Source organism: Salminus brasiliensis, chromosome 7 (assembly GCF_030463535.1).
Source record: "Salminus brasiliensis chromosome 7, fSalBra1.hap2, whole genome shotgun sequence".
Lineage (NCBI taxonomy): Eukaryota > Metazoa > Chordata > Actinopteri > Characiformes > Bryconidae > Salminus > Salminus brasiliensis.
The window spans coordinates 5,636,255-5,661,597 of NC_132884.1; the positions used below are offsets into that span (position 1 = coordinate 5,636,255).

The window sequence follows — 25,343 nt, forward strand, 5'->3', positions numbered from 1 at the left end:
GTTCAGGCTCATTCATACTTGAAATGAAATTCTGCCCTCTAGTGGTTCAATTAATCCATAGATCAGTTCATAGATGTTTTAAAAAAGGGAAGCTTTGAAGGTTTATGTCCACTGCAAAAATCTAGGCCCAGGTTTCAGATGGTCTAAGCTGGTCTTTAATGGTCAAGGTGGTTCATAAGCTTCTCCAGAAATAACCGTGCTACTAAATCCAGCTCAAGACCAGTTTTTGCTGGTTGCTGGTTTTAGATGGTCTGTTCTGGTCTCAGATGGTCAAGGTGGATATTTCCATTAAAATGTTCTGGTTTCCACCCGCCTCCAAGAAGACACATTGTAGGTGACCATTGCCCCTAGGTGTGAGAGGACTGGCACCATGTCCAGTTTGTTCCTGCCTTGTGACCAATAGTTCCTGGAAGTTCCTGGTAGCGGTCCCTGGCCCTGTGGATAATAAGATACACCAAAATGGCACAAGATATCTCTAGATAAGCATAGCATAGCAACTGACCTTCTGTCAGTTTATGGCTCGGGTATCGGCTATTTTAATCCAAATCCAGCTCCAAGTCTTTCTTTTACCCACGGTGTTCAGAGAGCGCCATCTGCTGGCCTCAAGTCATCATTAACAGACATTATTCCCCAGTCTGCAGCAGTGCGGACGTTCTCAGAAGGTAAATAAAGGAGTTGAGGTTCTGCAGCGTGGATCTACTTTACAGTGGAACCTGAAACAGACCGTAATATCTGACCCTTTATAAAACCATCACTGAAACGCTCTGTTTTACCAGCGGGAGAACCGGAGAACCGCTCACTCGCCTTTCTCTGTTTTTAAACCAGCTCTGAAGAGCCCATTCAGAACTGAGAGGAGGCTAACGCTAATGCTAACACACACACACACACACACACATACACGCTATAGAAATCCAAACTCACACACAGCACATTCACCACCTATAAACCAGCTATTACACACAAGTAGACCAACAACCACAGATATCAGAGTTTAGAGTGTGTACCACTACACACACACACACACACACACACAGGAAGTGATTAGACTGCAGTGTTGTAAAGGAGCTGGGAGCTGATTGGTCAGAGAGGAGATCAGACTGGATTATAAGATATTAAACACTAGAAAACTATATTTTATGTTAGGAAAAGTCTCGACTAAACTAAATCAGATTCAGAAAGTCTGATTATAGAAGCTGAGACTAAAAATAAAGGGACTTTACTGCAGCAGCTCGTCTGATCTCATTTTTTAAACACACATGAGATCAGATCGGATCAGATGATACTCTTTACACTTTACATTTATGGCATTTAGCAGACACTCTTATCCAGAGCGACTTACAAGGTCATCACATCACAGAGGTGGGTCAGTGTAGTGTTAGGAGTCTGGCCCAAGGACTCTTATTGGTGTAGCGCAGCACAGTCACCCAGACCGGGAATCGAACCCCAGTCTCCCACATGGTGGTGTTGTAACTCAGTGGCAGGTACTGGTGTTATCTATTGCACCACACCAACCACTTTATGAGACTCGGATTGGATCAGTGGGGGCAAAATAACAGCTAGCTGGCAGTTGTTGCTTTTTTACATGCGGTCAAAATTACAAGTTGAATGGACCAATAGAAATGCTCCTTAATAATAAATATTTATTATTAAAAAACATTTCATTTATTAATGAAATATGTACTTGATCTTGTTCTTAAAATGTCACGATATGTAAATGACCTCTGTTCTGATTGGCTGCCCTGCATTGCGCATCACTCAAAAAGCAATCCAGGTTAAAACAATAAATAGAAATAATGTGTGCTGTTTTTGGGATGACCCCAACCCCAACCCCCTCCCCCACCTCCCCTCCCCACCCCTCTCCCTGTGTGTAGGGAGTGCAGTGTGCGGATTGGGACGCAGCCCGGCTCACACTGCAGTTTTGCTGACGGTTCTGATGGACCAATCCTGACCAGCGTGGCGCGGTTTAAACACCCCGCAGGAGCTCAGCTCTGTCTGCCTGACATCCGCCCGCACAGAGACGGAGAGCAGCGCTGTGTCCAGCAGCTCCACTCCTCAGTAACCATAGCCCTGATTCAGGCGGAGATGACGGACGCGGCCGAGTGCGGAGTGAGGGTGGTGTGTCGATTCAGACCCCTGAACGAATCCGAAATCAACAGAGGAGACAAGTACGTCCCCAAATTCAGAGACGACGACACCGTGGTGATCACCGTAAGTGCCCTGTTCCCTCTGCTTTAGCAGCCTAGAGGACTACAGACGTGTGTGTGTGTGTGTGTGTGTCAGGTGTGTTTACAGCTGAGGAGCCTTGTGCCAGTAGGTGGTCTAACCTGCTGGGGGACATGAGGACATGAGGACAACATGCATAGAAGTCCCACCGTCAGTGTAACCCGCTTTACCGGCCGTGTTGGACCTCCTTAGACATCATTTTTGAGATGTTTACTCAAAGCACCACATGAACCTTTCTAGAAGCCATCCCATAAGGCAAAGTCACCACTTCTCCAAAAGGAACCCTGCTGAGAAATCCAGCTTCTGGTCAAGGTGGTCCTCAGACCTCTCCAGAAGAAGCCCTGCTACAGAATCCAGCTCAAGATCAGCTGTTGCTGGTCTTTAATGGTGAAGGTGGTCCACAAGCTTCTCCAGAAGTAACCTGGCTACAAGACTAGCTGTTGCTGGTTGCAGGTGGTCTCTGCTGGTCCTTAATGGTCAAGATGGACCACAAGAAGAAGCCCAGCTACAGAATCTAGCTCAAGATCAGCTGTTGCTGGTTGCAGGAGGTCTGTGCTGGTCTTTAATGGTGAGGGTGGTCCTCAAGCTTCTCCAGAAGTAACCCTGCTACAGAATCCAGCTCAAGATCAGCTGTTGCTGGTTGCAGGAGGTCTGTGCTGGTCTTTGATGGTCAAGGTGGTCCACAAGCCTGTCCAGATGTAACCATTTTGCAAACCTCAGCTCAAGATCAGCTGTTGCTTGTGGCAGGTGGTCTGTGCCGGTCTTTAATGGTCAAGGTGGTCTACAAGCTTCTCCAGAAGTAATCCGGCAACAAGACTAGCTGTTGCTGGTTGCAGGAGGTCTGTGCTGGTCTTTAATGGTCAAGGTGGTCCTCAAGCCTCTTCAGAAGTAACCCGGCTACAGAATCCAGCTCAAGATCAGCTGTTGCTGGTTTCAGATGGTTTGTGCTGGTCTTTGATGATCAAGGTGGTCCTCAAGCCTGTCCAGATGTAACCATGCTGCAAACTTCAGCTCAAGACCAGCTGTTGCTGGTTGCAGATGACCTAAGCTGGTCTTTGATGGTCAGGGTGGTTAAAAAGCTTTTCCAGAAGTAACCATGCTACAAAACCCAGCTCAAAACCAGCATGACCAACTTGACCACTCACCTTTCCTCACTTTTGTGAGCTGAAATGGTTTAATGCAGTAAGTAAACACTGTGGAAGATTCAGAGCACACCAGTCTTGCTGTGTCATACCATCTAACATGCCTGTGTATATCTGAGAGGGGTCTTTTTGCAGTCAAATGGTCTTGATTTTATTGGGGTTCTCCACCAGGAGGCACCACATGACCCCAGCCATTCAAGCTGTTCCTCTACTACTGTTTATTTACCAGTAAAAATTAGATCTGATTGGCTGACCCATCTTACCCCTCATTTCAAAAGTGATAAGGCCTGAAACCCTTCCTCTAGCTTCAGCATTGATGAGGGGGGCTACACTACTGTAGGCCACACCGGCGGCTCTGTAAGACTCCACAGTGGGCACGGTTGTGAGTCATTGACAACCCATCATTAATGGCAAGGCTGTCAGAGTCGGTGTTTCCCTGCTTGAAATACAGCTTAGTTCTTGACCAGCAGATGGTAGCCCTGCCCATTCGTGCTGAAGTCATAAGCAGCGTTTTAGCCTGAACTGCTTAGGAGCTGAGGTGTAATACAGGACAGCCAATTAGAACAGTGCTCATTTACATATATTAGTCTATATATGCCCAGTAATAAAAACAGCTGGTTTCAGTTTTTTGAGGCTTAAAGAGATTAAAATGGTTGTGTTAAAAAAGAATTATGATTTTTTTTGGATCCATTAACCAACACATACCAATCACTAATGCACTTCAGGAAAGTTGGGAATAAAATTATTATTTTTTAAAATATCATTTAAAAAGATCATTCAGCCACTGCTTTATTTTGGTTTCATGGTCTGTATCATTTTGCCGTGGTGTTTGCTCCAAACCTCTGGACGCTCTGCCATAAATCTTCCCTTATAAACCATGTTCTCCAGTCTCTCTGATCTCCTGGAGCTGACGTCTGACTTCTGGGCCCTGTAGATTTACAAGCCTGCCATTTATTTGGGTGGTTGGCTGTGTGAGTGATGCTTTCGCCACAGTCCGATTTCCTGTGCTTGGTACATGTGCTTGGTGTGTGTGGGTGTGTGTGTGTGTGTGTGTGTAGGTTTGTGTGTGTGTGTGTAGGTTTGTGTGTGTAGGTTTGTGTGTGTGTGTGTGTGTGTGTGTGTGTGTGTGTGTAGGTTTGTGTGTGTGTGTGTGTAGGTTTGTGTGTGTGTGTGTGTAGGTTTGTGTGTGTGTAGGTTTGTGTGTGTGTGTGTGTAGGTTTGTGTGTGTGTAGGTTTGTGTGTGTGTGTGTGTAGGTTTGTGTGTGTGTGTGTGTGTGTGTAGGTTTGTGTGTGTGTGTGTGTAGGTTTGTGTGTGTGTGTAGGTTTGTGTGTAGGTTGGTGTGTGTGGGTGTGTATATAGGTTGGTGTGTGTGTATAGGTTGGTGTGTGTGTATTGGGTGGGGTGTGTGTGTGTGTGTGTGTGTGTGTGTGTGTGTGTGTGTGTGTGTGTGTGTGTGTGTATATAGGTGTGTGTGTGTGTGTGTGTATAGGTTGGGGTGTGTGTGTATAGGTTGGGGTGTGTGTGTGTAGGTTGGGGTGTGTGTGTGTGTGTGTGTGTGTGTATATAGGTTGGGGTGTGTGTATAGGGTGGGGTGTGTGTGTGTAGGTTGGTGTGTGTGGGTGTGTGTAGGTTTGTGTGTGTGTTTGTGTGTGTGTGTAGGTTTGTGTGTGTGTAGGTTTGTGTGTGTGTGTGTAGGTTTGTGTGTGTGTGTGTAGGTTTGTGTGTGTGTGTGTAGGTTTGTGTGTGTGTGTGTAGGTTTGTGTGTAGGTTGGTGTGTGTGGGTGTGTATATAGGTTGGTGTGTGTGTATATAGGTTGGTGTGTGTGTATAGGTTGGTGTGTGTGTGTGTGTGTGTGTGTGTGTGTGTGTGTGTGTGTGTGTGTATATAGGTGTGTGTGTGTGTATATAGGTTGGGGTGTGTGGGTGTGTATATAGGTTGGGGTGTGTGTATAGGTTGGTGTGTGTGTATAGGGTGGGGTGTGTGTGTGTAGGTTGGTGTGTGTACACTGCACAGTGTGTTGAACATCACTCTTCAGTAGACAGGAGGGAGACTGGGTCAGGCTCAGATGCTGTGATGGCTGTTGGAGGCTTCAGCAGTGCACTCTCATTAAGAAGCAGAGGAGGAGCCCTCAACAAATCACTGTCCCCCTGCAGCCGCAGCAGCGTTCTCCAGTCTCACTGTTTCTGGCCTCTCTTATTGAAGTTGTTCGCCTGGTTTAAAAGACCAGCTTCTTCAGTCTAGATTTAATGACTTTCTGTATAGGGCTGCATGATATTGCATACAGTGCAGTGCTGCCTAAAGCAGTTTGCTGCAGCGAGGGCGACATGAGAAGCTGGAAGTTATGGTTTACAATGCTGCATCTTTGACTGGATGTGGGTAATAAAAATTGGGTCATTTTGCAGCCTCGGGGGCAGCTTAAAAAAAAAAGTTAGTGGAGTGGACTGTGTTAGGGTGGGGGAAGGTGGTCATTATAGAGGTTAGCTGCTTCACAGTGGAGCGTCCATTGCTCTGTACCACTTACCAGAGTCTCCATTCCTTCTGGCATCAGTGACCCGTGGGGCGCCACTGTTATGCCGTTGGGAGGCACTCCATGTACGAGAAGTCCATTCTTGATACAGGCAAAGGACGTGATAAGAACGATGTCCCAAAGGGCATGATGATAGGGTACCAGGCAAAGGGTGGCAGCATCTCGGAAACCTCTAACCTTGTGGGATGTTCTAGAGCTGCCGTAGTGAAGGTGTACCGACAGCGGACCTCTCGCACACTGAGTGCCTCCCAGAAGGCCACTGATGCCAGAGGGGAATGAGGAGTGGTACAGAGCAATGGACGCTCCACTGTGGAGCAGCTAACCTCTATGATGAACACCTTTCCCCACCCTAATACAGGCCTAGGGTGGTTATTCCCACTATTAGGTGGTCATAATATTCTGATATGACTGAGTGTGTGTAAATATATAATTGTACTAATTTAAACGTGTGTGTGTGTGTGTGTGTGTCCTATGCAGGGGAAGCCGTATGTGTTTGACCGGGTTATGCCTCCCAACTCCACGCAGGAGCAGGTGTATGAATCCTTTGCGAAAGACATTGTCCGAGGTAATCTTGCAGCCACAGATTGAGGAGATGCTCAAACACACACAGATTCCTCCATCCATCCATACAGGCCAGGCATCATATTCGAGTTTCTCAGTGTTGTGCTCTGCTGTGATGCTTAGATGTTCTGAGCGGCTACAATGGCACCATATTCACCTACGGCCAGACCTCATCAGGGAAAACGCACACCATGGAGGTGAGAGGGGAGGGGGGGGCGTTTAGGCCTGTGTTTTTGTAAAGTGTGTGTGTGTGTGTGTGTGTGTGTGTGTGTGTGTGTGTGTGTGTGTGTGTGTGTGTGTGTGTGTGTGTGTGTGTGTGTTCTCAGTTATCACCCATGGTTCTTCTTCAGTCTAGATTTAATGACTTTCTGTATAGGGCTGCATGATATTGCACACAGTGTAGGGTTACCTAAAGCAGTTTGCTGCAGCGAGGGCGGCATGAGAAGCTGGAAGTTATGGTTTACAATGCTATGTGGGCAATAAAAATTGGGTTATTGTGCAGCCTCGGGGGCCAGCTTAAAAAAAAAGAAAAAAGAAAAAAAAAAAGAAAAAGAAAAAGGTAAGCATCTTCTGATTGGTGGTTAGGTCTAGAGTTATTATTTATTTATTTATTTGTTTGTTTGTTTTAAATCGTGCCAACAGTGAAGCATGGGGTTGGGTGTATCACGCTATGGGGAAGCATTGGCAATATTGCATGAATGGATCTTAAACCTTCTGTAAAAAAAAAAAAGGATGGCTCCTACAACACGATAATGACCTAAAACATACCTTAAAATTCACCATGGTCTACCTGAGGATACACAAGCCGAAGCTTTTAGACTATTGCTCAACATCATAGAAAGTGTGTGTGTGTGTGTGTGTGTGTGTGTGTGTGTGTGTGTGTGTGTGTGTGGTCGATTATCACCTATGCTTTCTGTCTCCCAGGGAAGGCTTCACGACCCCCAGATGATGGGTATAATTCCTCGTATCGCTCGGGACATTTTCGATCATATTTATTCCATGCAGGAGAACCTGGAGTTCCATATTAAGGTGCGTCTCCTAGCCGTACAGCCCTGTGTTAGGAGACTCTGGCAAAATGCACTGTAACAACCACTTAGCAACCACCTGGCATTTGCCTTGCAAGCCTATAGCAACCTCCTGCCATACCAAAACAACCACCTTGCTTATACCTACTGATACCATAGCGACTGCCTAGCAACCACTAAGCAAGTTTAGAGCAACTACCTTGAAACATTGTAGCAGCCATCTAGCAACCACCTGGTGTACCATAACCACCACCTTGCTTCTACCTAGTGATACCATAGCGACTGCCTAGCAACCACTAAGCAAGTTTAGAGCAACTGCCTTGAAACATTGTAGCAGCCATCTAGCAACCACCTGGTGTACCATAACCACCACCTTGCTTCTACCTAGTGATATCATAGCGACTGCCTAGCAACCACTAAGCAAGTTTAGAGCAACTACCTTGAAACATTGTAGCAGCCATCTAGCAACCACCTGGTATTCCATAGCCACAACCCAAGGTTTTAGGTGTGTGATCTGTGTGATCTGTGTGATCTGTGTGATCTGTGTGATCTGTGTGATCTGTGTGATCTGTGTGTGTGTGTGTGTGTAAAACTTTTTGTTTTTTTGCAGGTCTCCTATTTTGAAATTTATTTGGAAAAAATCAGGGATTTGCTGGACGGTAAGAGTTTATTGGCCTGTTTGTCCATCCTGAAGCTCACAACCTTCAGGACTTGATTCAGTTGGTCTCAGTCTGGCAGTTCCTGTTTTCTCATCGTCGTCTCTTGTCTTGTTGTTGTCTTGTTTACCTCAGTTTATACAATTGTCCTCTTTAACTGTAGCTGAACAGAATATCAGACAGAAACGGCTGTTTTTACGTCTGAAGTGAGTACTAACTGTGGTCTTGGTAATACTGTGTGTGTGTGTGTGTGTGTGTGTGTGTGTGTGTGTGTGTGTGTGTGTGTTTGAATGCTTGTGCATTTGTAGTGTCAAAGACCAACTTGGCTGTGCATGAGGATAAGAACCGTGTTCCATATGTGAAGGTAATGCAGTTAGCCAAACTTGCATGTGTGTTTATTTGCTTATTATTATTTAGAAATCTAATGACTCCGCTGTCCCTGTGTGTCTGGGACCCTGTGTGTCTGGGACCCTGTGTGTGTCTCAGGGTTGTACTGAGCGTTTTGTCTCTAGTCCAGAGGAGATGATGGACGTGATTGATGAGGGAAAATCAAACCGACACGTGGCCGTAACCAGTGAGTGACTGACCTCCAGCTGTTCGATACTCGACCTTTTCTTCATTATATTAATTACCTTTAACCCTTTAACACTCACACACAGATTACTTGGAATACATTTGCAAAACAATTATTTAGGTTTATTATTAATTATTTAAAACTTCTCTGTTTTTTTTGTTTTGTTTTGTATTTTTCGATGACCCATTTAGGAAGCGGATACACAAGTCAACCAGCCGGTTGACTTGCCCAGCTAGGGTCGTTTTTTGCATGACCTAACAAGTTTCTAACAATTACTGATCAGTCACTTTAATACAGCAGAACTAAAATATAATCACATTTACGGTGCTAAATAAAACATTGACAAATACGTCCATCTCTTTAATTACAGCCTCATCTATATTATCAACATAAAATGTAATGTTCATAGCCACCTACCTGTCTAGATAGCTGTAGCAATAGTAGTTAGTCAACGTACAGTGTTCTTCAGTGAGGCTCAGCTATGATGGCTATGGCAGAAATATCAACGATTACTACCTCATATCATATTATTTAATGGGTAAATGACTTTGCCAATGACTGCAACCTGAAAGTAAAACACATACATATTAGTCTAGTAAAGAAATTGGTGCAATTATCTTGTGTAGTTTTTAATGCTGAGCTAAAGTTTTACATCCTGTTTACGTTCTGTTTACCCTAACTGGGCAACTCAACCGAGCGGTCACACACACTTTTCAGAGAAACGTAGAGATACATTTTATTGTCGTCTTTCTGCCTTTTAGAAAATATTTGTTAGGGTGAGTAGAACATGAAATTCTGTATTTCTTTTTGTTTATTAATGGCAACTTTATTATAGCTTGAAGTAAATGTCTGAGGAGCATCACGCCACTATACTTTTTCTCAGCTTTTAGAAAATTATCTTCTTTTATCACACTGACACCCAGTGGATAGAATCAGCATTGCACACTCTTTTCAATGAGGGGAATAAGGTCAAACAGCCAAAGATAGTGAGTTTTTATTACAGTAATTGTTTCACGAGGTCCCAGGTCTGCCATGCGGTCATTCCCACTAATGCTGGACAGTTTTTTTTTGTTTTGTTTTTTGTTTTTTCTTTCATTGTGTGTGTGTGTGTGTGTGTGTGTGTGTGTGTGTGTGTGTGTGTGTGTGTGTGTATGGATGTGTAAGATATGAATGAGCACAGCTCCCGCAGCCACAGCATCTTCCTCATCAGCATCAAACAGGAGCACCTGGACACAGAGCACAAACTCTTAGGCAAACTGTACCTGGTCGACCTGGCTGGCAGCGAGAAGGTGGGTGTGTCTGAGAGTGTGTTTCATGAAAAACATTGTACAAACACATGGAAAGGCTTTGCTAAAGGCAAATTATTTGTGGTGGTATGATGTTTGTTGTGGTGTCCTACAGGTCAGTAAAACCGGAGCAGCCGGAGCCGTCCTGGACGAGGCCAAGAACATCAACAAATCTCTGTCTGCCCTCGGCAACGTCATCTCCGCTCTGGCAGAGGGAACGGTTAGAGTTTCTTGCTTTTCTTGTGTGTGTGTTGAAGATGTACACAGTCCTATCAGAATATTATGACCACCCCTGGGTTGGAATGAACTCTGCCCATTATATCAGCTCCACTTTCCACATAGGAGCACTGTGTAGTTCTATAAGTCCAGACTGTAGTCCACCTGTTTCTCTGCATACTTTATTAGTTCGCCTCCTTTTATTCTGTTCTTCAATGGTCAGGACGCCACAGGACTGACCACCACAGTGCAGGTATTATTTGGGCGGTGGGTCGTTTTCAGCACTGCAATGACACTGACCGACAGGGTGGTGGCGAGTGTGTTGGTGTGTGTTGGGCTGGTTTGAGTGGATCAGACACAGCAGTGCTGCTGGAGCCTCTCAGTCCAGGTGACGTGAAACTTGCAAGACTGAAGACACTGACATTGATGTTCCGGAAGTTTCCAGTTCATGGCAGGACGGTTCTTTGGTGGTTCTTGGATTTGTTGTTTGACCATCCAAGCTAAGGGTGACCGTTTGGGTCTTTTTCTAGAACCCAATGTCACTCTAATTGAATACAAATTGTGTTATTATTTTGTGTGTGTGTGTGTGTGTGTGTGTGTGTGTGTGTGTGTGTGTGTGTGTGTGTGTGTGTGCGCGCGTGTGTAGAAGACGCACGTGCCGTATCGTGACAGTAAGATGACTCGGATTCTTCAGGACTCTCTGGGTGGAAACTGCAGAACCACCATCATCATCTGCTGCTCTCCATCTGTCTTTAACGAGGCTGAGACCAAATCCACACTGCTGTTCGGACAGAGGTATCTCTATTACACACTTACACACACACACACACACACACACACACATACAGATCTGTATACACTTATTGACCAAAAAAAAAAAAACAAGCGCCCAGATAGAAATGTCTGATTTCGACATGCACTTATGTCTCGGGGAGAGATTACAGGTGTGGTCTGATTAGACACAGGGTCTTGCCACAAGAGGGCGTAGAAGGGCTCCCCCTGCTGCCCTCTCTATGCTCTCTTTGCCCAGTTGACAGTCCACCAGATTGCAACACTTCCCTGGTCTGCCCGGTCACCACAATTTTCACCAATCAAGCATTTATGGGATCAGCTGGGACGCCAGCTTCGGCAGCCTACAACTGTACAGGATCTACGGGCCCAGCTGCAACAGCTGTGGCCAAATGTGCTGCAGGATGCTTTCAAAATCTGTATTCCTCCACACCCAAGCATGTCTCATGTTGTATCCAGGCTAGAGGCGGCCCAACAGGGTGCTAGAGGGTACCCTGGGTACTGTCGTTTATAACACCTGTGATGCGCTGAATTCATGTTTTGTTGAAAGAGATCTGTGTGTGTGTGTGTGTCCCACAGAGCTAAGAGCATCAGGAATACGGTGTGTGTGAACATGGAGTTGACAGCAGAGGAGTGGAAGAAGAAATATGAGAAGGAGAAGCAGAAAAGAGAGAGTCTGAAAGGCATCATAGAGAAACTGCAGACAGAGCTCAACAAGTGGAGGAACGGTGAGAAAGAGAGAGAGAGAGAGAGAGAGAGAGGTTACGCTATAGAGGGAGAGAAATTAATTAAATTTAGAGAAATTAAGAGAGAGAGTGTGTGTGTGTGTGTGTGTGTGTGTGTGTGTGTGTGTGTGTGTGTGTGTGTGTGTGTCAGGTGGTTATGTACCTGTGGAGGAGCAGCTGAGGGATGCTCAAAAAGAGGTGTGTGACATCACACCACTCACCAATAACACCCTGTCCTCCGTAACCGCGGTGACTGCTGTGGAGACGGGCCAGAATGAGGACAATCTCAGCAACCTCTACAAACAGCTGGATGACAAGGTGTTTGTGTGTGTGTGGATTCATCACTGCACTGTGAAGCATCCTTTGGATTAAGAATTGTGTTGTTCTGAATCACCATCTCCAAAGATGCCAAACACACAATAGAGGGAGAGATTGGAGAGACTGTGTGTTGGGTCTCAGAGAGGGTTGACTAGTGCTTTTTTAAAAGAGGTCACTACATTGTCCCATTAAAGCAACATTACATAAAATTTTTACCCTAAAATAGCAGCTTTACAATCATGTTGATGCTCCACGGACTGTAATACGGAGAATAGCAGCAACTGTGTAACACTGCGTAACCCGAGTTATATTTTTTGTAAAGTCCTGAAATATTACTGTACCGCCTCTGTCCACTGCAGCTGTCAACAAATTCATCTGTCCATGTGGGAACGCTGAAAGTGAGATTTGTATTTACAGCAGTGGAGTAACTGTGATTTACACTTATTGTTACATAATGCTGCTTTAAAGAGAAGTTTGGGAATTATGTTTGTGTACTAATGCTTTATGTTTATGCTCTAATATTACTTATATAAACACATATAAATATTTGATTTGTGTCTAAAACCTTTTCCAGTACTACACTATTATACGTTCAGCGGTCTGTGCTCTGTAAAACACTGTACTTTCCCAAAAGCATCAGATTAAGGTAGCTACTCGAGAAGGGGAGCAAGATTCGTACTGTAATGCAGTCATTTTCTTGTTGTTTTGGTTTTTGGGAAGAATATCTTTTGTGTGTGTGTGTGTGTGTGTGTGTGTGTGTGTGTGTGTGTGTGTGTGTGTGTGTGTGTGTGTGTAGGATGATGAGATTAACATGCAGACTCAGCTGGCTGAGAAACTGAAGCAGCAAATGGAGCTGCAGGAAGAGGTAAGAGAATATCTGCCTTGGAATACAGTGCCCCATAAAGTATCTACTGTAACCTACTTCAGATCCTGCTTCTAAGTGGGTCAGTCTACAGGATGTAGAAAAAGGTGCAATACACTACATGTCCAAATGTTTATGGACACCCTTCTAATGAATGCATTTAGTTTGGTCACCCATTGCTGACCCAGATGTGCAGGAGCCCACACACACAGCTTGTCTAGTCCCTGCAGAGAAGTACAGCCAGTAGAATAATATGACTCTCTGGAGCAGAGAAACATGACCCTTTTGGCACCATGTTTCCTAATGCCAGGCAAGAGCTAGAGGGGTGTAAACTGTGTGGAACTGTGTTGTCTGGAATAATGGTGCTCCATTAAATACTTTTGGGATGAGGTTAGGTGGGGATCATCACTACCAGTCTTGCTGCTGAATGCAATTTAAATCCTCACAGCAATCCTCTAGAATCTAGTAGAAAACCACCATCTTCCCTGGACAGTAGAGAGACCGTTACTCCAACAAAAGCAGGATCAACTCTTTTTAATACCCTTGAAACGAGGAATGAATGTGCAGGTGTCCCAATACTTTTGTCTGGCCGTTCTTTACATTGCTTTATGTTTCGTGATGATGACCAATAGAAATGCTCTGTGTGTGTGTGTGTGTGTGTGTGTGTGTGTGTGTGTGTAGTTGTTAGCCTCATCCCGACGGGACTGCGCACGTGTGCAGGAGGAGCTGTGCTCTGTGCAGATGGATAATGAGGAGCTGAGGGGGGAGGTTCGGGAGGTGCTCTCTGCGCTGGAGGAGCTCGCACTTAACTACGACCAGAAGACCCAAGAGGCCTCTGCCTGCGCACACACCAACCACACACTCACCCAGCAGCTTGCCCTGAAGAGCGTGAGTTCATGGACTACCATACAGTCATGTGAAAAAGTTTGGACACCCCATGAAAACCTTTTTGTCTCTTTTAATATATGGAGATTATAAAATATGAAGCTTTGATCTTCATTTGAACAATATTAAAAGAAATATGACTAAACCAAGTAAATGTAGCAAATGTAATTAATAGAAATGCAATTTCCTCATGAGGAAAAAGTTAGGACACCCTAAAAAAAGTTCATAAAAGGATGCCCTAATGGTATTTTTCCTTCTAACATCAGTTCAAAATCAACCAGTCTCTGGCATCAGCTGGGAGTGTTTCCTACTCCTCCATGCAGAACTCTTTCAGCTGTGGGACATTTCAGCTTTAGTTTCAGACAGATGGTCTCACGTTGTCCTCAAGCACCCTTGGATACAGTAAATAATTCTTAATGGATTATATGTTGGAGGGCTCTACAGGCCCAGACTGCAGAAAGTCAGGCCTGAACCACGACCCCTCCACCTCCCTGCTTCACAGCTGATCTGGGTTCTTGTGCTCAAAGGCTGTGTCTGAGTTACACCAAACATGTCCTCTGTGACTGTGTCCCAATAATTTAGCCCTGGATTCATTTGTTCGAAGCTCATTCTCCCAGATGTCCTGGTCTAGGTGTCCTCTGGAAAACTGTAGTCTTGCTCTGATGGTTTTTGAGGATTTCCTGTTACACACGTGTTGTCTTTAGCTGTGGCAGGAGCTGCCTGTAGGTCCCATGATGACATTTTAGGATTGTTGGAGATGTGTTTTGTGGTCTGCTGTTGGCCTGTTGGCCTTGCTAGGATGGCCTGACCTGACCATGTTGGCAGTTGTTCTACTTGTACGGGTTTAGCGGCCAGTGGAACGACTGATTTCTTAACAGGTGCTTAAAAGTAGCTGAATGCATTCATTAGAAGGGGTGTCCACAAACATCTGGATATGTAGTGTATGATGCCCTGTTCAGCAACCTCTCGATTTGGAATGACTGGAAACATACAGCTGCAGTTTTACCATTAAGCCAACGTGTGTGTGTGTGTGTGTGTGTGTGTGTGTGTGTGTGTTAGGATCTTCTAGAGACTGCTCAAGGGGAGTTGGTGGAGCTGCAGGAGCTCAATGCTGTCCAGAGGAGGAGAACAATGGAGATTCTCAATCTGCTGCTGAGAGACCTAAACGACATAGGAGCCATCATGGGCACCAAGGACACCAAATCGGTGTTTATATATACACACGCACACGCACACACACACACACACACACACACACACACACACACACACACTTGCGTATCTGCATTGATGGATATGGCTATCGAGCAGATATCGGCAGAAATGGCTAGATTGGATACTGGAAAGGAAAAAATCTGATCTAATCCTGTAACAAATCTATCCTGAAACAACACACATATACGCACGTGTGCACACACACACACACACACACACACACACACACACACTGAGAGCTGTGAGGCAGTAGTGTTTGTGAATGATGGCCTAGTTTGAGATGCTCAGTTTAGGGTTTTGGGCTTATTTTGATATTAGATGACATGATATTGGCTGAAAATTGTGTGTGTGTGTGTGTGTGTGTGTGTGTGTGTGTGTGTGTGTGTGTGTGTGTGTGTGTGTGTGTGTGTGTGTGTGTGTAGTTGTGTGACGGCAGTGCTTCTCTAGAGGAGGAGTTTACAGTTGTGCGACTCTTCATCACTAAACTCAAGTCTGAACTGAAAAGCCTCATCAACCGCACCAAACAGCTGGAGACCGCCCATGACCACGCCTCCCTCAAGATGCTGGCCAATGAGAGAGAGCTGGCCTCCTGTCAGTTACTTATCTCCCAGGTAACACAAGTTAATTGTGATGCGACAGTCCTAGACTACATTTTTTTTTTTTTGCTCCTGAATGAAGGTTTAATTAATTAAATGTGTTTATTTATTCGTTTGTTTATTTGTTTGGAAGTATTGTGAGGATGTAGAATTTTATGCTAATTTACCGTTTTAAAGCAGTTCATCAGTTTAGCTGCTGATTAATTCATATTCAAAAAACATGAATCCAAAAACAACCCAGTTTTGGTCATTTCCACCGTCCAGTACTGGATCATTATAGAACAGACCACAGCAGGTTGGGTTGTAGGTGTCATGCACCATGTTTATTCTATTTTTAATATTATTTTTATTTCATAATAAAAAGTAACAATTTATTACTCTAAAAGAAGTGATGAATAATGACTGTTCATTAATGAACTGTTCAATTAAATAATTTCAATATATTAATTAACTTAATAGCCTTCAAAAAACTGGGACCGTATAGGGACACCTACTGGGCAAGACAGGTATTTTACCTGAGTTTGGAGGAGAATTGCTGTGAGGATTTGATTGCATTGGGCGACAAAAGGGTTAGTTAGGGAATTAGACCCTCAACTCATCTCAGAAGTACAAGATGGAGCACCCCCTTTATTCCAGGGAACAGTTCCTCCACTGCTCCACAGCTCAAGGATGGGGGGCTTTATACCCCTTCTAGCCCACCCCTGGCATTAGGCAGCATGGAGCCAATAGGTTAATGTTTTTTAGTGCAACTTAAAGTAGCAGCATTAGCAGGGAGACGTGCTTCTTTAAAAGACTGAGAAAAATTGTGGCATTAAAGTCCGGTTGTGCTTTCTGTTGCTATGGCGACAGCACCAGGTGAAGATCAAGTCTCTGACGGACTACATGCAGAATACTGAGGAGAGGAGGAGACAGCTTGAGCTCAGCCAGCACAGGCTAACTGAGGAGCTGGCCAGAGTCCACACAGACGGTAACTACAGTTTAACTACAGGTGAACTAACAGAGAAAACACACTGGATCCACAGCTTATGAGCTTAAAAAAGTGGGTAACTGATTTTACCCTGGAAAGTAATAGTTTGGGAGAAAGTCATGAAAGAAGGAACATGATTTATCAGGGATGTCTGATGCCGCGATCAGCCAAGACCTGGCTAATGTTGCTAATGGACACATCTTGTCTCGGTAAAAACACTAAAACTGTGACTCAAGATCTTTGTTTTTTTGCAAAGACAAAATGATGTAGTTTATTTATATATATATATATATATATATATATATATATACAGCTCTGGAAAAAAAGTAAGAGACCACAATTTTGTTTCTTAAATTTCCATCTCTACATGTTCGGCAGACATTTTTTCCCAAGCATTTCATCAAACAAAGCTGAGTTAGCTGAATTTGCAGATTATGAATGACATAAAGTCCTAACAGCAATGTGAAAGACCAGTGGAGAGCCGGCCAAGGTTCATTTGGCTTTGGTTCATTTTCACCCCTGCTTGGATTTGTTTGGGCAGGTGTGAACACAGTAATTGCTCTCCAATGCAGACCAAACCGACAGCACCTGGACATTTAGGAAGAGGTGGTCTTTGTCCGATCTCTTGAGCGGTGTGTTTATGGTGAGCTCCCATAGCCAGTTAACCTGGTGTGTAACAAATAAAAACTTTAGAGTAGTAATAATAATAATAGTAAATAAAATTCTGATGATGATGACGATAATAATAATAATAATAATAATAATAATTAAGTTGTGTCGCATTTTATGCTTGGAAATTTCCCTGGGGAAAACGCTACAAATTTATTGATTCGGACCAGAGCAACTGAAACTACAGGTGTGAAAGTTATTACACATATAAAGTCCGTCCATGTTTATTAAAAATTAGTTTTCCGTCGCTGTTCTAGCAAATACAGTAGGTTGATTTTGATTTCGGCTTGATTTTATTGGTATCAGCTTGGTGACCGTCTCAGTCCAGTGTTTGTTAGCAGTGTTAGCCTAGCATCTCCCTTTCTAAACAAAATAATCCAGTTTAAGCCTTTTGGCTGATCGACTAAATCTGAGTTCAGTGGTAAAACTATTCCTTTAGTGCAGAATCTCACAAACAGCTGTTTTACCTTTTTAATAATGAGACCTCTTCATGTTGTAGCCGTCCTTTACTGTAACAATGGCAACCGGTTGTGAAGGTTAGTGGTCAGCGTTATATGATGGTGTCTGTGGGAAGGAGAGTGATCTGGACTCATCGTTGATATTATTTTTTTTTCTCTATGAAGAAAGCAGTCAGGATCTCTGTGAACCTGAGAAGGAGAACAAGCACCTGAGGGGGAAGCACTCGCCAGAGAGCAAGGTATCGTTTATCTGTGCCTGTAGAAGATGAGCAATGAAAATGAGGATCTGAAGGCCAAAGTTAAGTGTGTGTGTGTGTGTGTCTGCAGTGTGTCCTGATTGAGGATCACAGAGACACTCCACAGAAGCAGCTGGCTCACCTGCGAGATGAACTGTGCAGCAAGCAGAGGATGCTGGATGAACTCCAGGAGTAAGACCTCATAGCGTTGCTGTCCAGCAAAAACCCTGTATCTCCAAAATGACAACTTGTTGCCGTAAAAAGATTTTATTCCAGGTCATTTTGGAGCATTTCTATTGGTCCGTTCATCATGACATTCTGACAGAATGTCAAGAACAACGGCCAGATTCACATTGTGCTGAGAATACAATCAGCGCCACGTAAGCAGGACGTTTTCCTTTCTGATCCCGATACCAGATTTTCAAGTATACCAATTCCAACTCTGACTTAATAACTGGATAGATGGCTATAAATACTGATATTTATAGCGTTCCACTTCTTATAGGTTGTACCTATTTTATATCTCATCCTAAATAAGATACAATAAGCCTGAAAGTGCAGCATTTACTGCACATTTGAAAAGTTTCAGCTATGAAAAATTAAAAAGTAAAAAACATGTGCAGGTAGGGAAGCATAGTCTGGATCATAAGCTCGACCCAACAGCTTTTTAACTGGTATTCAAAATTCACATTTCAGAGCAGTAAAAAAAGGCCAGTTTAGAAACTGAAAGTGCTGATTCAGCAATTTCACATTCAGATACATGTCTCTGTGTAAAAAGGTACTCACCTTCAGTGTGTGTCCTTTAGGTTCCAGTAAATGTCTGTTTAATGGTAATAACTATATATGTTGTTTAAATGTTGGTTTCATATAATAAGGTACACAAACAACAATGTTCTACATAACTAAAATCAGGGCATCAGTAAGCATTGTGGTATCGGTGCTCGATGCTGATGCAGAAGTGCCCGTATCTGTGCCGATCGGTATCGTTGCAACACTACCCATAAGCAAAATGGCTTATTTGGCTATATAGTACTTAGAAAGCCTTCTTTGATTTGGAAGGATGGTGGAACTTTTTTAGGTGCTATAAAGAACTGTCTATAAGAGGTTTTCCTCCTATCTGACCAAACTGAAAACTGTTCAGGCATCCAAAGTGTTCTTCAGTAAAGAACCTTCAGTGCAGAATCCTTCATTAACAGCCGAATTAAATAGCTGAATTGTTCTGTCGCTCTCTGTTCTCCCAGGTTTAATGAAAGTTTGCTGTTGGAGGAGAAGAAACTGCGCTCTGATTATGAGGCTCTGAAGCTGCAGGAACAGGAGAAGGACCTCAAACTGCAGAAATTACTGTAAGCCTGGACTGCAGTTTCACACCCACACAAACATCACTTTCTGATGTAGTCGTGGAGCAGTTCAACTGGAATCAATCAAAACAACAACAGAAGCTCTGATTGATCGGTGGTTGATCGGTGGTTGATCGGTGGTTGATCGGTGGTTGATCGGTGGTTGATCGGTGGTTGATCGGTGGTGGCCCAGCCAGTTAGAGCACCAGGCTATTGATGACAGGGTTGTGGGTTCTAAACCCAGGCTCGGCAAACTAACACTTTTGAGCCCTTGAGCAAGACCCTTCACCTTCTCTGCCCGTGTCTGCCCGTGTCTGCCCGTGTCTGTGTGTGTTTTCACTGCATGGATGGGTTAAAGGCGGAGGTCAAAATCCATCCGTATCCAATGGTGGATATGGGTATCCTGTCTTGTGTGTATGTGTGTGTATGTGTGTGTATGTATGTGTGTGTATGTGTGTGTGTGGTCACATGACTCATGGCAGTACCGGGGGAGAGCGCCAACACTGAGAAAATGTTAAATTAATTGTGATCTTAAAATCACCAGGCAATGCTCTAATGCACGCTTCCCCCAGTCAGTAGCTCCGTTTCCATCAACCTTCTGTACTATTTACATGTGATAGAATAAACATTTGAGGTCAGATTGATGAATGATCACCACCCCACCCCAACTTATTTTGCTCCTCAGCATTTCCTTTCCATAAAGCACTTTAATTTCTGAGGTTTAACTTGATGTAACTTGACTTCATAATCTCTTTTGGAGAAATGCAGACAGCTGGATTCAGCAGCTAGCAGATAGCTCTAGATACCCTAAACTAGCTGAGTGCTTCCACAGATCTAGCTTCTTACTGTTCCCTGTTGTTCAGTACATGTGTCTGTGATCTGATTAGTCCTGAAGCCTAACGCACTTCACATATGCTGATCTGCTGTTGTACACAGCCTGCTTAATGAGAAGAGGGAGCTGGCCAGTCAAGAGCTGAGGGGTCTTGAGGAGACCGTGGTGAGTGGAAAAGCTGCTTCTGTTATTCTGTGCTGAGTTACAGTTCATTTACGCTAATGTAGGTGACCGTACCTGTCTGTACTTGTCTTTTTCCTGAAAATGCGTCCGGCTAGGATTTCTAAATTGTGTATTATATTGTACGTTATGTGTGCAGATCTTTATAGCTTTAAACACGTCTGTTTAAGTCACGCCTTCTCTCCACCACTGTTGGTCTACATGTACCTGCATGTGCATCAACCACGTAATTATTATTATTAAGGATATTAAGGATATTAATTAGCTTTGGTTAATGAGTAAAAATGTATTATTCCAAGATTTTAGAGTTATTTACCTCCCTCCTCCCCTCATTCACATAACACACCTGAAGCCCCCAGCCACAACATCAACTAAGCACGATGGACGCCCGTGTGTCCCCAGTGCCCTTTTTTTTTCTTTTTTTGAAAACCAAAAATATAGATACATGGCTTTTGCTAATGCTAGTATGTTTAGAAACTAAAAGTGCTGATGCAGCAATTTCACATTCAGGTACTAAAGGTACTAAACTTCAATGTGTGGCCTTTAGGTTCCAGTAAATGTCTGTTTAATGGTAATAACTATGTAGGACTGGCTATTACTGGTTGTTTAAACTTGTATTTTATAATAAAGTATGCAAACAAAAACTTTCTACATAAAATAAAAATACAAAATTAGAGCGTCAGTAAGATTTATGGTATCCAAAAACCAAAAATCTGGTCATCCTTGCTAATGCTAGTGTTGGAATTGAGAATAAACTGTAGTGCTAACTTGTAAATGATCGCTAGAATTAGAAGCTCCTAGAATTTGCAACCTAGAACAGCTCAACAAAGTCCACAAACAGGTAATCACCCATGTTTTATACAGGGAGGTTCAAATCCAGCCCTGGAGGACCAGTGCCCAGCACAGTTGGGGGATATTCCTGCCCAGATAACACCCTCTGTTAATTACCAGTTACCTGGTTACCAGAGGGCGTGTTTGGGTAGGGCTTTGGCAAGTCCTTAAAACAGGGATGACCTGGGCCCAGTTTGGCCAGAGTCTGCAAAAGCACACATCCTCATGTACTGCTGTGAACTCCTCTTGCTGGCTCTGGGAATATGCAGATCTACCCTGTGAGCTGGAGAAGCGTCTGCGTGCGTCTGCAGAGCGGGTGAAGTTGTTTGTAAATGATCTCATTTTAAGCTCTTGTGCATTTTGTCGCAGGCCCGAGAGCTCCAGACCCTACATAATTTGCGAAAGCTGTTCGTCCAGGATCTGACTCTGCGCGTGAGAAAGGTACAGCATTAATGAATTATTTACACTAATGTCCCGATCTCTAACAGAACAGTTCAAAAGGCTGTCAAGTGATGTGATAAATCATGGAAAGAAATGAACTGAAGTCAATCTGCGTTACTGCTCGACGGGACAGGATCATGGTGATGATATCTCACCAGATACCGAGGAAACCAGATGCCAGTTAAAGGCCAACATCATTCTGATCTGGTCATGTTCCCATTTTAAGTTTCAAATATCTTTACACTTGTTCATTACTCCTGCGTTTAACCCATCGCCTTCAAGAACTGACTAAAATATCCACTTCCCTTGAGAGGAGCCACTGTAGATGAACGCTTCTCTCAGTAAAACCTTTATCAGCCTGTTAATAGAGCACGTAAGCAGATAATGACTGACTGTATTGTTGATAGAGCACTGAGCTGGACGTCGAGGACGCTGGGAGCAGTTTGCTACAGAAACAGAAGATCTGTTTCCTGGAGAACAACCTAGAACAGCTCACCAAAGTCCACAAGCAGGTAGTCACCCATTATGTTCAATACCGGAAAGTTCAAATCCAGTCCTGAGGACCAGTGGCCAGCACAGTTTGGTGATATTCCTGCCCAGAAAACACCCCTTTATACCAGAGGGTGTGTGTGGGTAGGACTTTGACCACACAGCGCTCAGGTCATCCCTGTTTTAAGGACTTGCCGGATTCTGTAAAGGCACAGGTCCTCATTTACTGCTGTGACCTCCTCTAGCTGACTCGGGATAATGCAGATCTGCGCTGTGAGCTGCCAAAGCTGGAGAAGCGTCTGCGTGCGACTGCAGAGCGGGTGAAGGCTCTGGAGTCTGCCCTTCGGGAGGCCAAGCAGAGCGCTGCACGAGACCGCAAGCTGTACCAGCAGGAGGTGGACCGCATTAAAGACGCAGTCCGAGCAAAGAACATGGCACGGCGAGGCCACGCTGCTCTCATCGGTGAGTTTGGACACGCCCACATGTTGAGAGTAAAACCACTTGCTGCTCATTTAAGATAGTTGTAGATAAGAGACTTGCCTTCCTTAACTTATGGGGACTACACAGTCATATCAAAATATTATGACCACCTACCTAATAGTGGGAATGGCTACACGTGGCTCGGATGACGCTAGCAAGGCGACGTGGACTGCATTAGGTGAGAGAAGGTGGGCGTTATAGAGGTTAGCTGCTCCACAGTGGAGAGTCGTTTCCCTCTGGCATCAATGGCCATTGATTATTCTGTTGGGAGGCACTCAATGTGCGAGAAGTCCATTCTCAGTACACCTTCACTACGGCAGCTGTAGAACATCCCACAAAGGTAGAGGTTTAGAGGTACCACCCTTTGCCTGGTACACCCTTATTACACCCTTTTGGACATTGGAGAGGACACAGGGGTGGTCATAATGTTCTGATATGGCTTTGAATATCGTCACTGTCTGGTAATTGTTATTTACATTGTCACACAACTTCATGATCAATGCATCAATAGAAATGCTCTAATTTTACTTGGATACAATTCAGTTGTATGGTTTCTGTACACTGCAAAAATATCATTGAGAGAAAAACATTCATTCTTAAATTCTGTCCATATTTATATAATAGTTTTCTACTATGCTCTTCATTTAAAAAACAAACAAACAAACAAACAAAAAAGAACCCACCAAATCCAGCAGAACCAAAAGAGCTGTTAAACAGGCCAATTCACTTGTTTTAAAGCTTCCCTAGAATGTAAAGCTCTGTTTACTTTGTTGTAGGTGAATAAGGAGAGTTCAGAAGTGACCAACTGTGAATCCCAAAGAAAAAAATACAAAACTCAAACTGTTACATAGCAGTTTTAGATCATTTAAAAATGTATATTAAAAAATAATTGCATAAACTCACCCCAGAATTTACATTAACTCAGCCCACTAGCAAAACCTGGTTGACTGGAGTAGCATTTAGGCTAGCACCTCCTGGCTTCACTTGCTTCCCCATAACACATGCGGCTCCTGGCTGGAGCGTGTGGAAACCCGCTGTGGTGCTTGCTCCAGTGCCTCACCTGGTCTGCTAGCAGAAAACCTCTAAACCTCTATTCTGTGGAGCTATGGTTGTGTTTACCTTTTACTTATATTGTGGTGAGGATGTTTATCGCTCTCTAATAGTGTGTGTGTGTGTGTGTGTGTGTGTGTGTGTGTGTGTGTGTGTGTGTGTGTGTGTGTGTGTGGTGTGTCTCTCTCTCTCTCTCTCTCTCTCTCTCTCTCTCTCTCTCTCTCGCAGCTAAGCCAATTCGTGCTGGTCACCATCACACATTCTCTCCATGTGCTTTAAGAGGAGGACCGGCGGTCTACAGCTATCATCACGTTTAGTCACCTGCCGACCTTCAACCATCACCTTGATTACATCATTTATCCAGATCACACAAATTATACCTACTTCTGTAGTTCTTACAGTGGCAACAAGCATTTTTAAGACTTTTACCATGATCAGTAAAGCCTCAATGGAGGGTTATCAGTCCTTCTTTGGAACACTAGAGGTCGCTGCAACATAACTGGATGTTTTTTTTACTACACTTAATTGACTGAGATTCTACTGCGGGGGTGCTCAGCCCTGGTGAAGGAAATCTGACACTGACCAGGACTGAGCGCTCCTGTAGTTTAGTATGTTATGGCACTTTATCTGCGGTGGTGGTGGTTGGGTGTGTGTTGGAGGAGAGGGGTGGGGGGGGGTTAAGTCGTATCATGAAGTTCGGATGCACGCCATCACTCCTCTGTCATGTTCCACACTCCAAGGCTCAAATGCTTAAAAGTCCCCATGTAGTTTTTAATATGGACCAGAGTTACATCAGAATCCATACCAGACATGTCTTGGCTGATCGACCGCACCTGGGGTCAGTGCTCAATCATGTTCATTTGATTTTCCATCAAACTATTCCTTTAAGATTTGGGCAGGGCTCGCTCTGCTAGCCCACAGACTAGGGGAAGATTATCTGTCCAGAACCCGACCAGGCATCCATCCCACCCAGTGAGGCAGGTGGGATGAGGTGCATCTGGTTTTCTTGGGGGTTTATTTGCAGGTTTTGTTGATTATACATGACCTGATGATCACATGATGCCAGTTATATCGTGTACTGGTAATGAAACAAGAGAACCTGCATGATGCTGAAGGCCAGTAACACATTCAGTACACCAGTTATATCCTCTCCTTGGTCCTGTTTTTGTACTTGGTTCTGATCCCGACTGGCTGAGATCAGAAGATGGTCCATTCGTTGTTTAATGCATTAGTTCTGGGTGGGGATTTGGGAGGGTTTTGCTTAGGAGGGCAACGTTTCACTGGACAGTATGTGGTTCTATGTTACGGACTTGTTCCAGAATAGTTCACTCTGGATTAGTTTGGGTAGTTGTTGAGTAAATTAGCCTCACATTTAAGCCACTTCAGTTAATTCACTTCACTGTTTCTTTGCCTTCTACTGCCGCTGTTTATAGTACAGAATGAAGAAAATTCTAGAAATGTGAGATACAGTTCAAATATCCAGTAATATGTTGGATGCAGTGATGACCCACACCTTTATTTTTGCAATGCTAAGATCGATACTAATATCTTGAATTGTTTTTTTTCTGCTTTATAAATTAATAAGCTTAAAAGTGAGCTGTTTTTAATCAAAGCACTTAATTTGATTTGTCGTCAAATGACTCCTTTAAATGAACATAATTCATCACTGAACCTGGATGCAGTGGATCAGTGGAGACATGTTCAGTATCTGGGGTTTGCTTCGTTACACTGTAAAAAGTGGTCAATCCGTTTAACCTAAATTAAAAGAATG

General features: G+C 43.9%; 1 protein-coding gene across 3 annotated transcripts; it reads left to right on the plus strand.

The window, feature by feature from the left end:
* Positions 1-1,879: 1,879 nt before the first annotated feature.
* On the plus strand, positions 1,880-24,212 carry LOC140559841 (kinesin heavy chain-like). Of its 3 annotated transcripts, none has more exons than XM_072683521.1 (25): positions 1,880-2,208; positions 6,372-6,459; positions 6,579-6,652; positions 7,380-7,484; positions 8,091-8,139; positions 8,445-8,500; positions 8,623-8,710; positions 9,875-9,999; positions 10,112-10,216; positions 10,859-11,007; positions 11,581-11,729; positions 11,878-12,044; positions 12,841-12,909; positions 13,588-13,794; positions 14,851-14,997; positions 15,429-15,617; positions 16,452-16,590; positions 17,862-17,935; positions 18,024-18,124; positions 19,174-19,275; positions 20,206-20,266; positions 21,482-21,553; positions 21,961-22,065; positions 22,288-22,504; positions 23,801-24,212. In XM_072683521.1, exons 1-25 carry the CDS (start codon positions 2,083-2,085, stop codon positions 23,887-23,889), a joined length of 2,853 nt encoding a protein of 950 aa, XP_072539622.1. In that variant the 5' UTR covers positions 1,880-2,082; the 3' UTR covers positions 23,890-24,212. The 3 variants fall into 3 exon arrangements, with proteins under 3 accessions (XP_072539622.1, XP_072539623.1, XP_072539624.1); XM_072683522.1 differs by having other exon boundaries at positions 16,452-16,569; XM_072683523.1 differs by lacking the exons at positions 1,880-2,208; positions 6,372-6,459; positions 6,579-6,652; ... (1 more) ...; positions 8,091-8,139; positions 8,445-8,500 and adding an exon at positions 8,206-8,342.
* Positions 24,213-25,343: the final 1,131 nt, after the last annotated feature.